Source organism: Camelus ferus, chromosome 6 (assembly GCF_009834535.1).
Source record: "Camelus ferus isolate YT-003-E chromosome 6, BCGSAC_Cfer_1.0, whole genome shotgun sequence".
Classification (NCBI taxonomy): domain Eukaryota; kingdom Metazoa; phylum Chordata; class Mammalia; order Artiodactyla; family Camelidae; genus Camelus; species Camelus ferus.
The window spans coordinates 5,245,401-5,260,976 of record NC_045701.1 but is presented as its reverse complement, the minus strand read 5'-3'; the positions used below and the strand labels follow the sequence as shown (position 1 = coordinate 5,260,976).

The following is a 15,576-nucleotide window of genomic DNA, read 5'->3' as shown; positions in this document are numbered from 1 at the left end:
TTAAGCTATATAATCAGAGAGAATCTTTATGAGAAGCTGGATCATCTACATAAAATACTTTAGTGTTGGAAGAGGCTTTCTTCTCTTTTCAGGGCATGGCGGACTATGGAATTTTAGAAGTATTTAACACTGTAGACGGAAGAGAGGATGCATGAAGGGCAACCAAGGGCATGAAAAAATTTTTAATGACTTTCCTAAGAAGAAATAGATTGTTCCTAGGTAGAGATTCACCAAATAACTTGATGGAATGAATGAGAAAACTGCACTTATCTTACCAGAATGAAGAAATTCAGCGTATAGTAAATGTTACTAGTCAAACCAGCGTTTTGTTTTGGACCAAAAAGACAGTATTTGATTCTTGAAACTACCTACCTTACTAATGTACTAAATGAATATATTTAGTGTATGTGTGTGTGTATACACACACACACACACACACACATAATTTATATAAAACATATACAGTAGATATAGACTTAGTATATATAACATAAGCTTTAAACTATGTATTATTTAAAACCACTTATTAAAGCATTCATATTGAACAAAACAGCAATAAAACTACATGATCAATATGTGATCAACCTCCCTTGGGAAACGGTGCTCTGCTGGACAGCCAGAGGGCCGATCCAATACAATGGAGGTAAGAGCTGCACAAAACACAGCCTGAGCTTTAGCTTAAATTATGATTGCATCAAAAATAAAATACCTAGGAATAAACTTAACACAGAAGGTGAGAGACCTTCACACTATTAACTGTAAGGCACTGATGAAAAAACTGAGGACAACAATAAATGAAAAGTTATTTTGTGCTCGTGGATTGGAAGAATTAATATCGTTAAAATGTTCATGTCACCTGAAGCAATCTACGGGTTCACTGTAATCTCTACTAAAATTCCAATGAGATATCCCCCAGAAATAGAACAAACAATCCTAAAATGTGTATTAAGCCACAAAAGACCCAAGTAGCAATCTTAAAAACAATCTCGAGAAAGATGAACAAAGCTAAAGGTATCACGTTGATTTAAAATGCTACAGAGCTACAATAATCAAAACAATATAATACAGACCTTAATAAGGACAAATAGATCAACGCAATAGAACAGAGAGCCCAGAATTAAACCTGCATATCAGTGATCAATTGGTTTATGACCAAGAAGCCAAGAAGGGTGTGGGGAAAGGAGAGCCTCTTCAATCAATGGTGTTGAACAAAATGGACAGAAACCTGCAAAAAGTGAAACCAGACCCTATCTTATACCATTGACAAAAATCAACCAAAATAGTTTAAAGATTTGAACGTAAAACCTGAAATTATCAAACTCCTATGAGAAAACACACCAGTAAATTTCTTGACATTGATCTTGGTTATGATTCTTCACATTTCACACCAAAAGCAAAGACAATACAAGCAAAAATAAGTAAGTGGAACTACATCAAACTTCACAATTTCTGCACGGCAAACAGAATAATAAAAAATGAAAAGGCGACCTATGGAATGAGAAAAAATATTGGCAAATCATATCACTGATAAGGACTAATATCCAAAATACACGAACTCATACAACTCAATCCAAAAAAACAAACAATTATGATTAATAAATGGGCAAAGGAACTGAATAAATATTTTTCCAAAGAAGACATACAAATGGCCAGTAGGGACATAAAAGGCTGCTCCACGTCACTAATCATCAGGGAAATGCACATCAACGTGACAAAGAGGTATCACCTCACACCCGTTAGAGTGGCTGTCATCAAAAAGACAGACACAACCTGAGTTGGAGAGGATGCAGAGATTAGGAAACCCACATCCACTGCTGGTGGAAATGTAAGTTGGTATAGCCATTATGGAAAACCGTATGGAGGTTCCTTAAAAGAAATTAAAAACAGAACTATCATATGGTTCAGCAATTCCACTTCTGGGTGTACATCCACAGAAAACGAAAACAGGATTCAGAGAGGTATCTGCACACCCATTGTCATGCGGCATTATTCCCGATAGTCAAGAGACAGAAACTAAATGACCACCCAAGGATGCATGGATACGGAAGTCACACACACTCAAGGGGAATATTAACCAGCCACGACAAAGAAGGAAATCCTTCTATTTTCCTAACAACACGGATGGATCTTGAGGGCATTATGCAAAATAAATAAGCCAGACTGCGTGGTATCACGCAGATGAGAAATCTAAAAAAGAAAAAGTGAATTTCAAAGAAATAGAGAGTAGAAAACTGACTGCCAGTGAATGGAGGGTGGGGAAATAATGAGAGGTTGGTAAAAGCCTAGAAACTTTCAGCAATGAGAAGAATAAGCTTTGAGGATCTAATGTTACATATGGTGACTATAGTTGACAACACTTACTGTATAATTAATGTTTTTTAAGAGTAGAAACTATGTCTTCTCAACCAAAAAAAAAAAAAAAAAGACAAATATTTGAGCTGATGTGTGTTAATTAACTACATGGAGAGAATTCTGTTACTGTGAGTATGTGTATCAAACCGCCGTGACATACAGTATGTTTTCTACACGTGTCTGTCAATTATACTTTAATACTGAAATTTTAAATGTAAAAATAAAAATCAATGAATGAGATTTCACAATCTTTTTACCTGATTTTCCCAGTTAGTAATTAGCCTAGACATTATTTATTCTGTAAATAGTTAACCAATCCTAGAAGTCAACCTCAATCCAACATATTTACTAAGACCAATTCGATCCAGACTCTGATAAAAACTGGGGTTGAAAACAAAGTGAAAATCCTACATATTATGGTGAATTGATAGAAATTTCAATACTCGTTCTGTTGTAATTGTTGGTTGTGAAAACTCTGGCAAGTCACTTAGGTAATACGAATCTCAATATTCACGTGTATTTATTTGAAGTTACAAGAAGCAGCATTGGGTTTGGGGAAGAATTTTGCAAACTGGGAAAAGCATCTATGAAAAGCAAGTATCTTACTTGTTTTGAATGAAACAAATAATCCTTTATTATTTGTTATTTATTGGATGGACAGATATTAACTTGGTGAAAAGTATTTTGCACATAAATAATAAGATGTACCCAAATGGCATTCACTGATACCTGTTTTAAAGATTTCTATTATCAATAAATTAACTATATTTTAAGGCTCTGATACTTTAAGCCTAATGCACTGCTTATTGAACACACAGTATTTCTAAGGTATTTCAGAATCTTCAAGATTTTATTTTTATTTCTGCTTCATCCATCTTTAACAGTTGTCTATCTATGAAGGGTAATGCTAGAATATTTACTTAATAAAAATACCCCGTCCATCTTTTATACTTGATGATTAATGCACACCCAATACAATTCATATTTAAATTCCTTTAATGCTTTTCCATTTAATTTTTAAAGTACAACAGTTGAACCATTGGTAGAAATCACTTACTAACAGAGAGAACTTTATTTTAGTATTCTCTGTGTCATATAATTTAGGCACAGAGTTAAAGAGAAGTTTGTAAAAACCCCTACTGAAACCACAATCATTGTTACTTTTTTACAAAGAGCTGTTGGTGTTTTGAGTTGCCTTTCCCTTGAATATCAAAAACTACCAGTGGGAACATGCAGGTGCATTTACACAAATAGCTGCCCTTGATGAAAACACAGAAGTTCATGTGATCTTCAACTTACTTTCTCAGTTATATACAAAAGTGGAATTTTTAAAAAAACTTTTATTGAAGCATAGTTGACTTACAATGTTAGTTTCTGGCATATAGCAAAATGATTCAGTTATGCATATACATACATCTATATTTTTTCTTTTCAAAGTCTTTTCCATTTTATATGACAAATATTTCACCATAGTTCCCTGTGCTCTACAGTATGTCCTTGTTGTTTATCTATTTTATATATACTAACTTGTGTGTTAATCCCCAATCCCTCACTTAGCCCTCCCTGCCCGAAAAATGGATGCTTAAATATTCTGATAGGCATAAGACTGTACAAAAAAGGAACAGTAAAAAGAAAGTTAGCAACCAAACAGCAACTTAGCCACTTATATCTAATCCTTAGACAGATGTGATTTTTAAATTTAATTTTACAGAAATCATCAAACAAAAAATGATATTGTAAATTATTATTGTTTGCTGCAAACAATATAACTTTACTACAGGAAACATTAAGGAAACAGACTTTTAGTTCTATGGCTGACAATACTGCTCTACTTATACTACCATTACTCAAAGCATCTAATGTAATTGTTATCACACATTTATATCTGGTATTATTATATTTTTGGTAGTATGGTCTCAATATTTCTTTAATTTATTGGATATGTATTAAGAAATATTTTTTATTATATACATTATTTTGGTTGCTGCTCCCACAATTACAATCACACAATCATAAAACCTTATGCAATCCCTTTTAAAATAGCACCCAAGTTAATAAAATACCCAGGAATAAATCTAACCAAGGAGGTGAAAGACTTACACGTGGAGAACTACAAAACATTGATTCAGGAAATTAAAGAAGACTTAAAAAAATGGAAAGATATCCCATGCTCCTGGATTGGAAGAACCAGTGTTGTTAAAATGAACATACTGTCTGAGGCAATCTACAGATTTAATGCGACCCCTATCAAATTACCCAGGACGTATTTCACAGAACTAGAACAAATCATATTAAAATTTATATGGAATCACAAAAGTCCCAGAATTGCCAAAGCATTACTGAAGGAAAAGAAAGAGGCTGGAGGAATAACCCTCCCAGACTTCAGACAATACTACAGAGCTACAGTAGTTCAAAACAGCATGGTATTGGTACAAAAACAGAGATATGGACCAATAGGTACAAAAACAGACATATGGACCAACGGAACAGACAGAGAGCCCAGAAAGGAACCACAAACTTTTGGTCAACTAATCTTTGACAAAGGAGGCAAGAACATACAATGGAATAAAGACAGTCTCTCAGCAAATGGTGCTAGGAAAACTGACAGCAGCATGTAAAGCAATGAAGCAAGGAAGCTAAATTCCTTACACCATCACAAAAATAAATTCAAAATGGATCAAAGACTCAAACGTAAGACAAGATACAATAAACCTCCTAGAAGGAAATATAGGCAAAACATTATCTCACATACATCTCAACAATGTGCTCTAGGGCAGTCTCTCCAAGCAACCAGAAATAAAACGTAAGAAAAACAAACAGGACCTAATGAAACTTACAAGCTTTTGCATAGCAAAGGAAACCATAAGCAAAACAAAATGACAACCTACAGAATAGGAGAAAATTTCCAAAGATGCAACTGACAAAGGCTTGATCTCCAGAATATATAAGCAGCTCATATGACTTAATAAGAAAAAAACCAAAAAACCCAACCCCAAAAATGGGCAGAAGACCTAAACAAGCAATTCTCCAAGGAAGACATATGAATGATCATAGGCACATGAAAAAAATGCTCAATATCACTAACTATCAGAGAAATGCAAATCAAACTCCAATCAGCTCTCACCTCACACCAGTCACAACGCCCATCATTCAAAGGTCCACAAATAACAAATGCTCGAGGGCTGTGGAGAAATGGGAACCCTCCTACACTGCTGGTGGGAATGCAGTTTGGTGCAGCCACTGTGAAAAACAGGATGGAGATCCTCAAAAGACTAGGAATAGACTTACCATATGACCCAGGAATCCTGCTACTGGGCAGATAGGAACCCCGCTTCAGAAAGACACGTGCACCCCAATGTTCCAGCAGCACTATTTACAATAGCCAAGACATGGAAACAGCCTAAATGTCCATCAATAGATGACTGATAAAGAAGTTGTGGTATATTTATATAATGGAATACTATTCAGCATGAAAAATGACAACACAATGCCATTTGCAGCAACATGGATGTCCCTGGAGAATGTTATTCTAAGTGAAGCCAGAAAATATCATATGAGAACACTCATATGTGGAATCTAAAAAAAAAAAAAGGAGGCAAATGAACTTAAATATAAAACAGAAACAGACTCATAGACATAGAATACAAACTTGTGGTTCCCAGGGGCGAGGGGGGGTGGGAAGGGACAGACTGGGAGTTTGAAATTTGTAGATACTGACCAATATATATAGAACAGACGAACAAGTTTATACTGTATAGCACAGGGAAATATATATAGATCTGTGGTAGCTCACGTGAAAAGAATGTGACAATGAATATATGTATGTTATGTATACTGAAAAATTGTATATCTCCTCCACCCTCAAAGAGCCTGTGACTTATGGGAAAAGGAATTCTAATCTATATTAAAATATTAAACTTGTTGACGATGCTGAAAAAGGTATAGAGGTCACTGTTCTTCATTTGTTTACTCTGTCTGCAAAGTGTCTCGCAGGCTGGTGTGAAATAGATTATATTAGCAGGAAACCTGAGGTTCAGAAGGCCCAACAGATCAGGGGACAACTGCCATTGAAAAGGCAGCTTCTACTCACCGGACTGGAGGCAGGATGGCACCCCACGCGGGGCCACACCACGCGGGGCCACACCACGGGGGGCCGCACCATGCGGGGCCACACCACGCGGGGCCACATCCACGCGGGGCCACATCACAGGGGTCAGGAGCGGAGGAGCAGGGCGCCATGGACAGGAGGCAGGAAGGAAGGGCAAGGCAGGTGAGCAGCCGAGGACGGACGGTTGAGTAACCGGCGGTTGAGAACTTCATGGGCTCTGGGGTGGGAGGGTGGCCCCGAGGATCTGGACCTGACTCTGGGTGAGTCGGGCAGGTGGACAGTGGCTCAGCATGAGTCTGAGTCCAGTGGAGGAGGTGGGGGGTTAGACCCAGGAGGACTCCTGGGGCGGGAGGGCCCAAAAGGGGGCAGGAGGCCAAGTCCAGGTGACTGAGAACAGGGCGTGTCCTGCATAGGCCTGCAGGGCGGATGAAAACATCTAGTCTACAGAAGGTAGAAACAGGGTCCATACAAGGGCTCAGCTCAGATGTCACCTCCTCAGGGGAGCCTTCCCTGCCTGCAGTCTACAGGGACAGCTTCCTGCACACACGTCTCCCCAGCAGTTACCCGCCTCTTTTCCTGCACAGCATTCAGGACCCGACCCCCTGCTCCGCTCCCAGCCATGGTCCCCCCTGCCCAGAGGAAAAGCCCTCATAGGGGCCACCAGGCCCTGCACGGCCTGGGTGCCACCTCTCTGTCTCCTCTGCCACCACTGCCCCCCCGACCCGGCCCTCTTCTCCTCCACCCTCCACTCCTGACTTCCCCGAGCCCTGTGTGTTCTCCAGAGCACGAGTCCCTCCTCACACACTGTGTGTGCTCACTGTGTGTCTCACCCACTGTGTGCCTTCCACCCAGGTCAGTGCCCAGCACACAGTAGGGCTCAGTCAGTAGTGAATGAACAACTCTTACCATCACTGCTGGGAAGATTCTTGTCTGTGGTGTACAGTGTTTACACACTCAGCACACATTCACTGAGGCCCTACTGTGTGCTGGGTGGGATCCAGACACCGGGCACCGCAGGGAGTGAAGCAGGCGGGTCTCCGTTCTCATGCAGCAGACTGCCTAGTGGGGGATACAGAGAAAAATAAGTAAAATGTACACAAAAATCAGACGGTGATATGTTCCATGGAGAAAAATAAAGTCATGGAGGCCATTTGGGCAGAATACTGGAGATGTTTAAGGAGCAAGCAATGCAGAGGGAGCAAGTTCCACCTGAGAGAATGGCCAGTGCAAAGGCCCCGAGGCCACAGTGGTCTGCGCGTGGACAGTCTTAGTGATCCTGTGGGTTCTTAGTCTTGCCTTCAATCGTATGCTGCTTTTATTTGTAAACCTTGGGTTCAACTTCTAGCTAACTAACCCGAGTCACCAAGCTTTGAATTTAGCCAATTCTGTCCCAGGGATTTAAAGTGGAAATGAAGAATTTGCATCAAGTTAGGCACGTGCTTCCTGAGTGACCTCCCTGGACCCAAGCTGTTAGGCACCAGTGGGCTGTGAAATGGATGTGACGATCTCCACCCTGAGGACCCAATGAGTGAACATCTGGACGTCCTCAAGCCCCTTCTGCTGCACCCCTGCCCCACCTCATCTGGGACTCAAGCTCTAACCCTGACCCCGGTGGCACCTTCGTCCCCTACATCCAGCTCCTCCCGGACATACCTATGCTAAGCTTTTCCAGGTCAGCATGCCCCAGACTGAGCTCAGCCCTTACCCCACGACTGACTCCTCCCTGTGCAAGTCCCCTTGTGAGAGAGGCCCCACCAGTAGGATCCTTCAGCCCCAAGGCCTCAGCTCTCCCCACCCCTCTGACGCCCTCCCAGCTGGTGATCCCCTCTGGCCTCCATGGGACCCCTAGGGCTGTGACCACACTCTGATTACCTCTCCAGTCTGTGAGCTCTGTGAGCACACCTGGGCCCAGTACGGAAAAGGACTCAGAAAAACGTGACCAAAAGTCAATAGGAAAAATGTTACTAGTTCTCTATTACAGGACAAGGACACTAAGCACAGAGAGGGCAGTGGCCAACCCTAAGGCCACAGAGCAGGGTCTCAGTGAGCCCTCCGTGGCCCTGTACTGGTTCTGTTACAGAAGAGGACACTGAGGCACAGAGAGGGAGCAGGGACCTGTTATACCTCAAGCCCCATGGCCTGTGTCCTTTATGACTGGTCCATGCGGCCAGCAGGGGTGGGGCCTGGCATGGACGTGTTAAAGCAGCCTGGCCCCTTCAGAAGCAGAGTCACCCTCAGGAAACACACCTCAACACCTACTCCACACCCTTGGGGTGGGGACCTCACTGCTGTTCCTGGAAGCTGGCTGGGCCCTCCCTGTGGACTGGCCCGTGACAGCCCAAGAGAGGCGTGGGGCAGCCACAGGCCCATGAGGCTCCCTGTCCCTGGCTGAGCAGCTCTGGTCTCCTTGACTGTCCCTGGCAGAGGCCTGATGCCAGGAAGTGTCAGCCATGCAGGCAGGCGTGCTGTGGAGACTAGGAAATGGGGGGCACCACGCAGATGTTCAGGTATTCGCCTCAACACCGATTCAGGCCTTGCAGCATGGCTGGCCTGGGCCCGGGTGTCCAGCAGCGAATACGGTTAACACCTTCAGCCTCCTGGAAAGCAGTGCTCAGAGAAAATGGGCCCCAAGTGCCCCCCACCCTGCTCCCCACGAACAATCACGCTGAGATGAGGCTGCGCTGTGGGTCCTAGTGGAAGGTGAATGGGAGGGAGGGGACACCCAGAGTAGGCACTGACCATGAGCCCGGTCCTGGAGCACCAAGCCTGGGCTCTGTGATCTGAAGCGGTCACCTCACCTCTCTGTGCCTCAGTTTCCTCGCCTGTAGAAAGGGTTATTGATAACCACGGTCCCTGCCTCATTGATTTTCCCCGAGGAGTCAGTGAGTTCCTCCTTCTAAGGCACGTAGGACAGTGTCTGGCCGTGGGCCAGGCTCCCGCTCACCTCACAGCAGTCCTGTCCCACGTTTAAAGATGAAAAAGCCAAGGCTGACGGGGTTATGAGACCAGCCCCGGGCTCACCCCCCTCCTCACACTCTGCTGACGTCCCCTCTGTGCCCAGCTCTCCTGCGTTCACGCCATCCCTCTGTCCCCCGAAGTCCACCCAGCAAAGTAGGTGCCAAGAATCTGAGCAAATCAGAGCGTGAATGGGGACACACCCTCTCCCCACCCTGGGCAGGACAGGGATATCGGGCTCCCCCAGAACATCCAGGAGGCCCAGCGTGTCCATCACCTCACTTCCACTCAACATGGAGAAGGTGTGGGGCCAAGGGGCAGAGGGCACTGGAATAACCTGGGGGGGGTGCCAGGTGGTGGGGGGGCACAGAGTGTCCAGGCAGCCAAGGTGCGGGGAATGAGGGTGCCAAGAAGGGGCAGAGGACGGAGTCTAGCCTGGGCACCACCCCCTGCTGGACCCTGAGTGGGCGTTAGAATCGGGACAAGCCTGGGCCCCGCTGGGGACTCCTTCTCGTCCAGCAAAGAGGGAGGACGAGAAATGAGGAGACCAGTGCCGCTGACCCCACGATGCTCCCTGTGTACGGGCGCTGCTTCCTCAGAACCTTGTGAAGTGGCTGCTGAATCCAGCCCCGTGTGGACAGAAGAACTGAGGCAGGGAGGACAGTGACTCAGGACAGAGCTAGGATTTGGCCCAGTGTGTGCTGGGCCCCTCGCTGAGAGCAGCCTCTGGGCACCATGGACTCAGAAAGTGCCCTGCCCTCCCTCTTAAGGCTCCTGGCATGTTAGGGAGGGAAGGTCCCAGGTCCCATACTCGGGCCTGTCTGGGGGACACTGCCATGTGGGATCATGACGGTCCTGGGAAAGGAGAGAGTGTGGGCTTGGCATCAGGTCTGCACCAGACCCCAGTGCTGCCCCTACTGCTGTGTGACCTGGAAACTTTCCCCGACCTCTCTGTGCCTGGCTTTCCAACCCTGACTCAGAGGACTGCTGTGCTTGGCACACAGTAGGCCCTCAATCAGAGGAAAAAGCCAGTCCTCTCCCAAGAACCTCTCCTGTTACGCGCCCAAAGCTAAGCTCATACGCCACACGTCACCAGAGCTGATCCTTCACAAGCACGGCACGTGCAGTCCAGCAGCTCCCTCCTCCTGCCTGAGGCCCTTCCCTCCTGGGTGACAGTGGCTCGGAGCAGGTCTCAGCATCCCAGAAGTCTGAACTGAGCTTTGCGACCTGGGGGAGACCCTGTTCCACGTAACTTGGTTTCCAGGTCCTTCCAACAAGGAGCAAGAGTGCCTGCTCAGTGTTTTAGCTGCAAGTCCCCCCTTTACATGTTGCCCAGTCACTTCCGGCCTGGAAGATGGGAGCTCCAGAGCACGTGACCATCCGACTGATGACTTCAGGGAAACATCCCACCCACACTGCACTCCTCGGAGCCCACCTCCTGGAAGAGGGGAGAGTGACCCGCCACTATGCAGTTTCATCTGCCAACCAGACCTTTCTCCCAGCTTGTTCTCAGGACCTTTTCATCCAGAGTAAGGAGTGGGAGCTTTCAGGGAAGAGCTATGAAACACACCTCCCATGGTTAATTCTCCGTGGTTCCATGATCTGATATGTGTACACCCTGCTGTTCTAAGGGGTCCTGCAAATGGATCCCTTCCCACGTCTGCAGTATTCTATGTCCTCTTTTCCTGCCCATCTCTCAGCAGCAACTACACCACCACCACCACATCTAACAACAAAGTAAATTAGGGAAGGGCACATTGCCTGTCTCAGAGTTCTGTGCAATGTTACTGCCAGTCGCCATCCCCTAGGACGGGCTCCTTGTTACTGTTTAAAAATGAACCTTGCGGAGCTGGCAGGGGACAGGAGGCAGAGACTGAAGGGGAGATGCACAAACCGGAGCCTCCCATCTCCAACTTCACCCGGAATCCCCTTCACCTAAACCCACCAGGATTAGAAGATGTTTGCTCGCAAATCGGACCTCAGCCCAGCTACCAAAACTGGGGTGGGAGGCACGGTTGCTGCTTCTTGGAAATCCCCCCAACTCTCACCCTGACAGTCCCTTGCGACGGCCTAGGGGAGAACTTTTTACTAGGACTCCTTGGATCCTAAACCTGGAGGAGGTGTGAGGCCTTGAGAACAAGGAGAAGCTAGCTCTAAAACCTGAAAGGCCTTTGGAACCCAGACAACAAATGAGCCAGGGTGCTCCCCGGGCTTTCCAATGCTGCAAATCTAAGCGCCTCTTGCTTGCTTTTTTTTAACACCACGCCCCTCTCCTTTAGGTTTTGCTGCCACCCTGCTTTGGCCCCAGGGTTGCAAAAGCAAAGAGCAATTTAAAAAAAAACACGCACATACTCAGACACACACCAACGGCGGCTGGGGAGAGCTGGAAAGAAGCAGGAGAGAAGCCGGAGGGAGCGGAGAGGGAGCCGTGGGAGCGGGAAGCAGGCAGGGCTCCTCACAAACCCCCTTCCCGCTCCACTTCGCCTTGCAGGGCGGGCAGGGGAGCGAGATGCCCGGGAGCGGGTGCCGGACGAAGCTGGCTCTGGGCAGCGTGCTCTGGCCAGAGATCGGAGGAACCGCCAAGGGATGCACGGACTCGAAGTAAAACGCAGAGAAAGGGAGGGATTTGGAGGACGATTTCCCCCCGGGGACAGGCGGTGGCATAGAGGCCTCCGTCTGGCTCTGCAGAGCTCAGCGAGCTTTCAACCCGCAGTCCCAGGCGACTGCAGGTGAGTGCGAGCTGGGGGGCAAACAGATCCGAAAGTCAGCACGCTCGCCAAGCTAAAGGGAAGAAGAAAGAAAAACTATTTTTTTTTCTTTTTCTTACCTTCCGTGCGCCTCCGGCGCGGCGGGAGGGAAGGTGCGAGGCGGAGATGCCAGGGAGGCCATGGGGGCCCGGGAGGCCGCGCGGCGCCAAGGAGACTCAGAGGCGCGTGATGGGTGCGTGCAGAGCCGCTTGGAGGAGGGCGGTCCCGAGTGCGGCGCGGGGGGCGGAAGGGGGCCGCGATGCCATCAGCCTCTCTCTGATTGGTTTCTGCTTCTCAGTCTCCTCGGTGACTCCCGTACCCCGCATTGGTACCGCTGTCACTCCGGCTTCGCCTCCTCGCCCCGCCCACCCCTCAGTGCGTGGACCACGTCCCCACGCCCCACCCCCACCTCTCCCCGCAACACCCATGCTTGGTCAGTGTCCCCGGAGCCGCTGAGTATTTCGGAGGAGGGGGCAGCGTCGACCTCCGAGCGCCCTTGGCAAAGCCTGGGGACCCACGTTGGGCTGGATGGAAACTGGTTCCCCAAGAGGCTCTTCCACCGAAGCCCTTCATCGTCTCCTCCCGGGTTCTGGAGTGTAAGGATATTTTTGTATTTTTAATTTGCACGCAGGGCATTTTGCAGGGGTAGCTTTTTTTAAAGTTTCGTGCGTGTGTGTATGTGTGTGTGTCCGCGCGCGTATGCGTGCTGCCCAGCAGCGAGGCTACCTGGAGGCAGGTGCCGAAGTGCCACTATGGGAGTGCCTGCCCCAAGCTGGTGGCTGTGCTCAGGGAGGTATAAGGGTGGTCGGTCCAGAGGAGGTGGAGGAACCGGTGGGGGAGGGCTGCTGAGGACAGGCCTGTAAGCCTCCACCCAAAAGTTAAACTATATTTTAATTTTCTTTTATCAGAATTTTCTCTCTTTATTTTTATATTCATGAATATACATTAAATATATATGTATGTATGTGTCTATGCATATAGACAATATGTAAGACATTTTTGTCAATTTCCAGGTTCATTCAAAGTTCTCTCCTGATTTATGTATGCCTTTGTGATAGTGTTTGTTATTCCTCTAACTATAGGACTTGACTAAATGATTACCAGTAATACATTATTGAAGGAGAAATGGCCTATTTTTATTCAGTGTAATGTTCCATGATTTTGTCAAGACAAATGTACAAATTGTTCAGCAACAACTCTTACTGTTTGTATGTCAGCAAGTATGAATCTACTGCAGTTGATTTATCTTGTTGATTATTGTTTTCAAACTGTGCCTTCAGCATTTACAGGAATGCTTTAGAATCCTACCTCTTCATCTTACCATTTTAAGTAATAGGTCATTGGCAAATGTCCAATGCTCAGTGGTGTGCTAAAGGATTCTTTGTAGAGTGTTTTCTCAGTGTAAGTTTTCTGACAGAAACTCCAGCTGATGGCCTCACCACATTGACTTAAATATTGTCATGTCCATAATGTGAGATCATAAATATTGACTGATGATCACTGAAGACCCTCTTCCGTTTATGACATTGACAGTGTTTCCTGCAGTGAGAATCCTCACATGTCCAAGTGTCACTGTGTGAGGACTAGGATTCCAACGTGTAATTGACTGAACTGATTCTCCGTTAGGAATTATTTGGTGCAGTCGCGGAGTTTTCTTCTCCAAATAAAGAAAGCTTTTCCTTCTTTTGTGTTTTAGAGATTACTCTTATAGTTTTCTTGCATACACCGGGGCTGGAGCTTGGATGAGGGTTCAACCAGAGTGATCACACACCTGTCTTTGCTCCAAAATGAGAATGTGTTTTTGTTAAAGTAATGAACAATCAGTGACAGCTTTTTCGCATTGGTTGCAAACATAGAGTTTCTCTACCGTGTGTGAATTATTTGGGATAGTAAAGGTTAGCTCTCTGGCTGGCGCTTTTCTTACATATGTTGCATATGGTTTCTCTAAAGTGTGTTAGATTTTGGTATTTCAGGTCAGTTATGTTCTGTTCAATCCTCAGTTGTTTACCGTCTGATAAAATCATTTCTCTTGAGGGCAGGCGGCATTAAGAAGAATGAAGTGAGGTCCTATTTCAAAATAGTTTCTTTCTCTCCTACTGGAAGTGAAGCACATTTCCCCCAGGTTTCAGTGTGAGAACCTGGTAGGAATCCTGAACAAGAAAGGGAGGCCCCCTCCTAGTGCCGTGTCCCCTTACCTCTCAGACTACTTCACTGAGCCTCCAGCAGTTTGTCAGCCGTGGTTCAAGTTCCTCCCTGGGGTCCGTGGAGGTTTCTGCATGTGCAGTTTTGCTCTGTTAAATGAGTCTTTGTGTCCATCTGTCTGTCTCTCTGTTGGAGGTTTCTGCTTGTTCAGTTTTGCTCTGTTAAATGAGAGTCTTTGTGTCCATCTGTCTGTCTCTCTGTTGCGGGGCTGGCAAATTGCCCTGGACCTAAATTCTCTGAGGCCTCCATCTAACAGGAGGCACTGCTTTTGGTTTGTGTAGTTTTTTTACTTGTTGTAGATAGAGTGACAACTTCCAGACTCTACATGCTGAACCAGAGTGAAAAGTAGGAATTGTCGTGTTTTGTTCTTTTATTTCCCTGAAAGCTTTGCTTTTTAAAATTATTATTAATAAAATAATCTTTCTTCACTTCATTCTTAATCCCTAATTTTTTAAACTTTGTTAATATCTACTTTGTTTAAAGTGATTTGAATCTTCTAATTCACTTGGGTTTATTTTGCCTTCTTTTAACTTACAAAGTTGAACGTTTAATTATTGCATTTTTGAACACTTTTACACTCTATTAATTTGTTCAAACCCAAGTTTCAATTGCATAATTGTGTTTCTGTTTTAGGGAACAATGCCCTTGGAATTTTGACAGGCATTGCATAAGAATGTGTCTATCACTCACGTAGAAATACTTTTTAACATTAATAATTCTTCTAACCCATGAACTTGAGATGTATTCACATTTACTTGCATCTTCTTCAATTTCTTTCATCAGTGTCATACTTTTCTGTCCCTGGCAGATGGGACTCGGCGAAAGTAGGGAATGGAAGAGAGACTGTCCCAGCAGCTGCCGAAGCCACTTCCGCTTTGGGGACACTCCCTTTTTTCTCTCGCCTGCACCGGCTTGGACTCCCTGCTGCATGGAAGCTACTTGGAGAAGAAAAGCAGCCTCAGAGAAGTCACGACCCCTCGGCCAGAATGAGGGTAAGCCCCCGGGTGTGCGCACTGAGGCCCCTGGACCATGTTTGGGGAAATCCCTGGGGTAGGAATTCCTGATCTGGTGGAACCCCCTTAACCAGAATTTCCCACCTGGAAGGCGCCAATTGGATAGTGGTCACAGGCTAGCGGGACTTGGAAGACACTCTGTGTTTCTGCAGTTCAGTTTTGGTTTCTGGTCTTTCTTGTTTCTGAGGATGCCATCTGC

The 15,576-nt window shown here is 45.9% G+C and overlaps 1 protein-coding gene across 1 annotated transcript in view; it reads left to right on the top strand.

Moving 5' to 3' along the window:
- Positions 1–15,192, top strand: part of LOC116664035 — a 38,998-nt gene extending 23,806 nt beyond the window's left edge. The window contains exons 8-10 of the mRNA XM_032480866.1: positions 11,797–12,144; positions 12,461–12,537; positions 15,173–15,192. Coding sequence (XP_032336757.1) covers positions 11,797–12,144; positions 12,461–12,537; positions 15,173–15,192 — 445 coding nt within the window. The remainder of the gene's footprint in view (positions 1–11,796; positions 12,145–12,460; positions 12,538–15,172) is intronic.
- Positions 15,193–15,576: the final 384 nt, after the last annotated feature.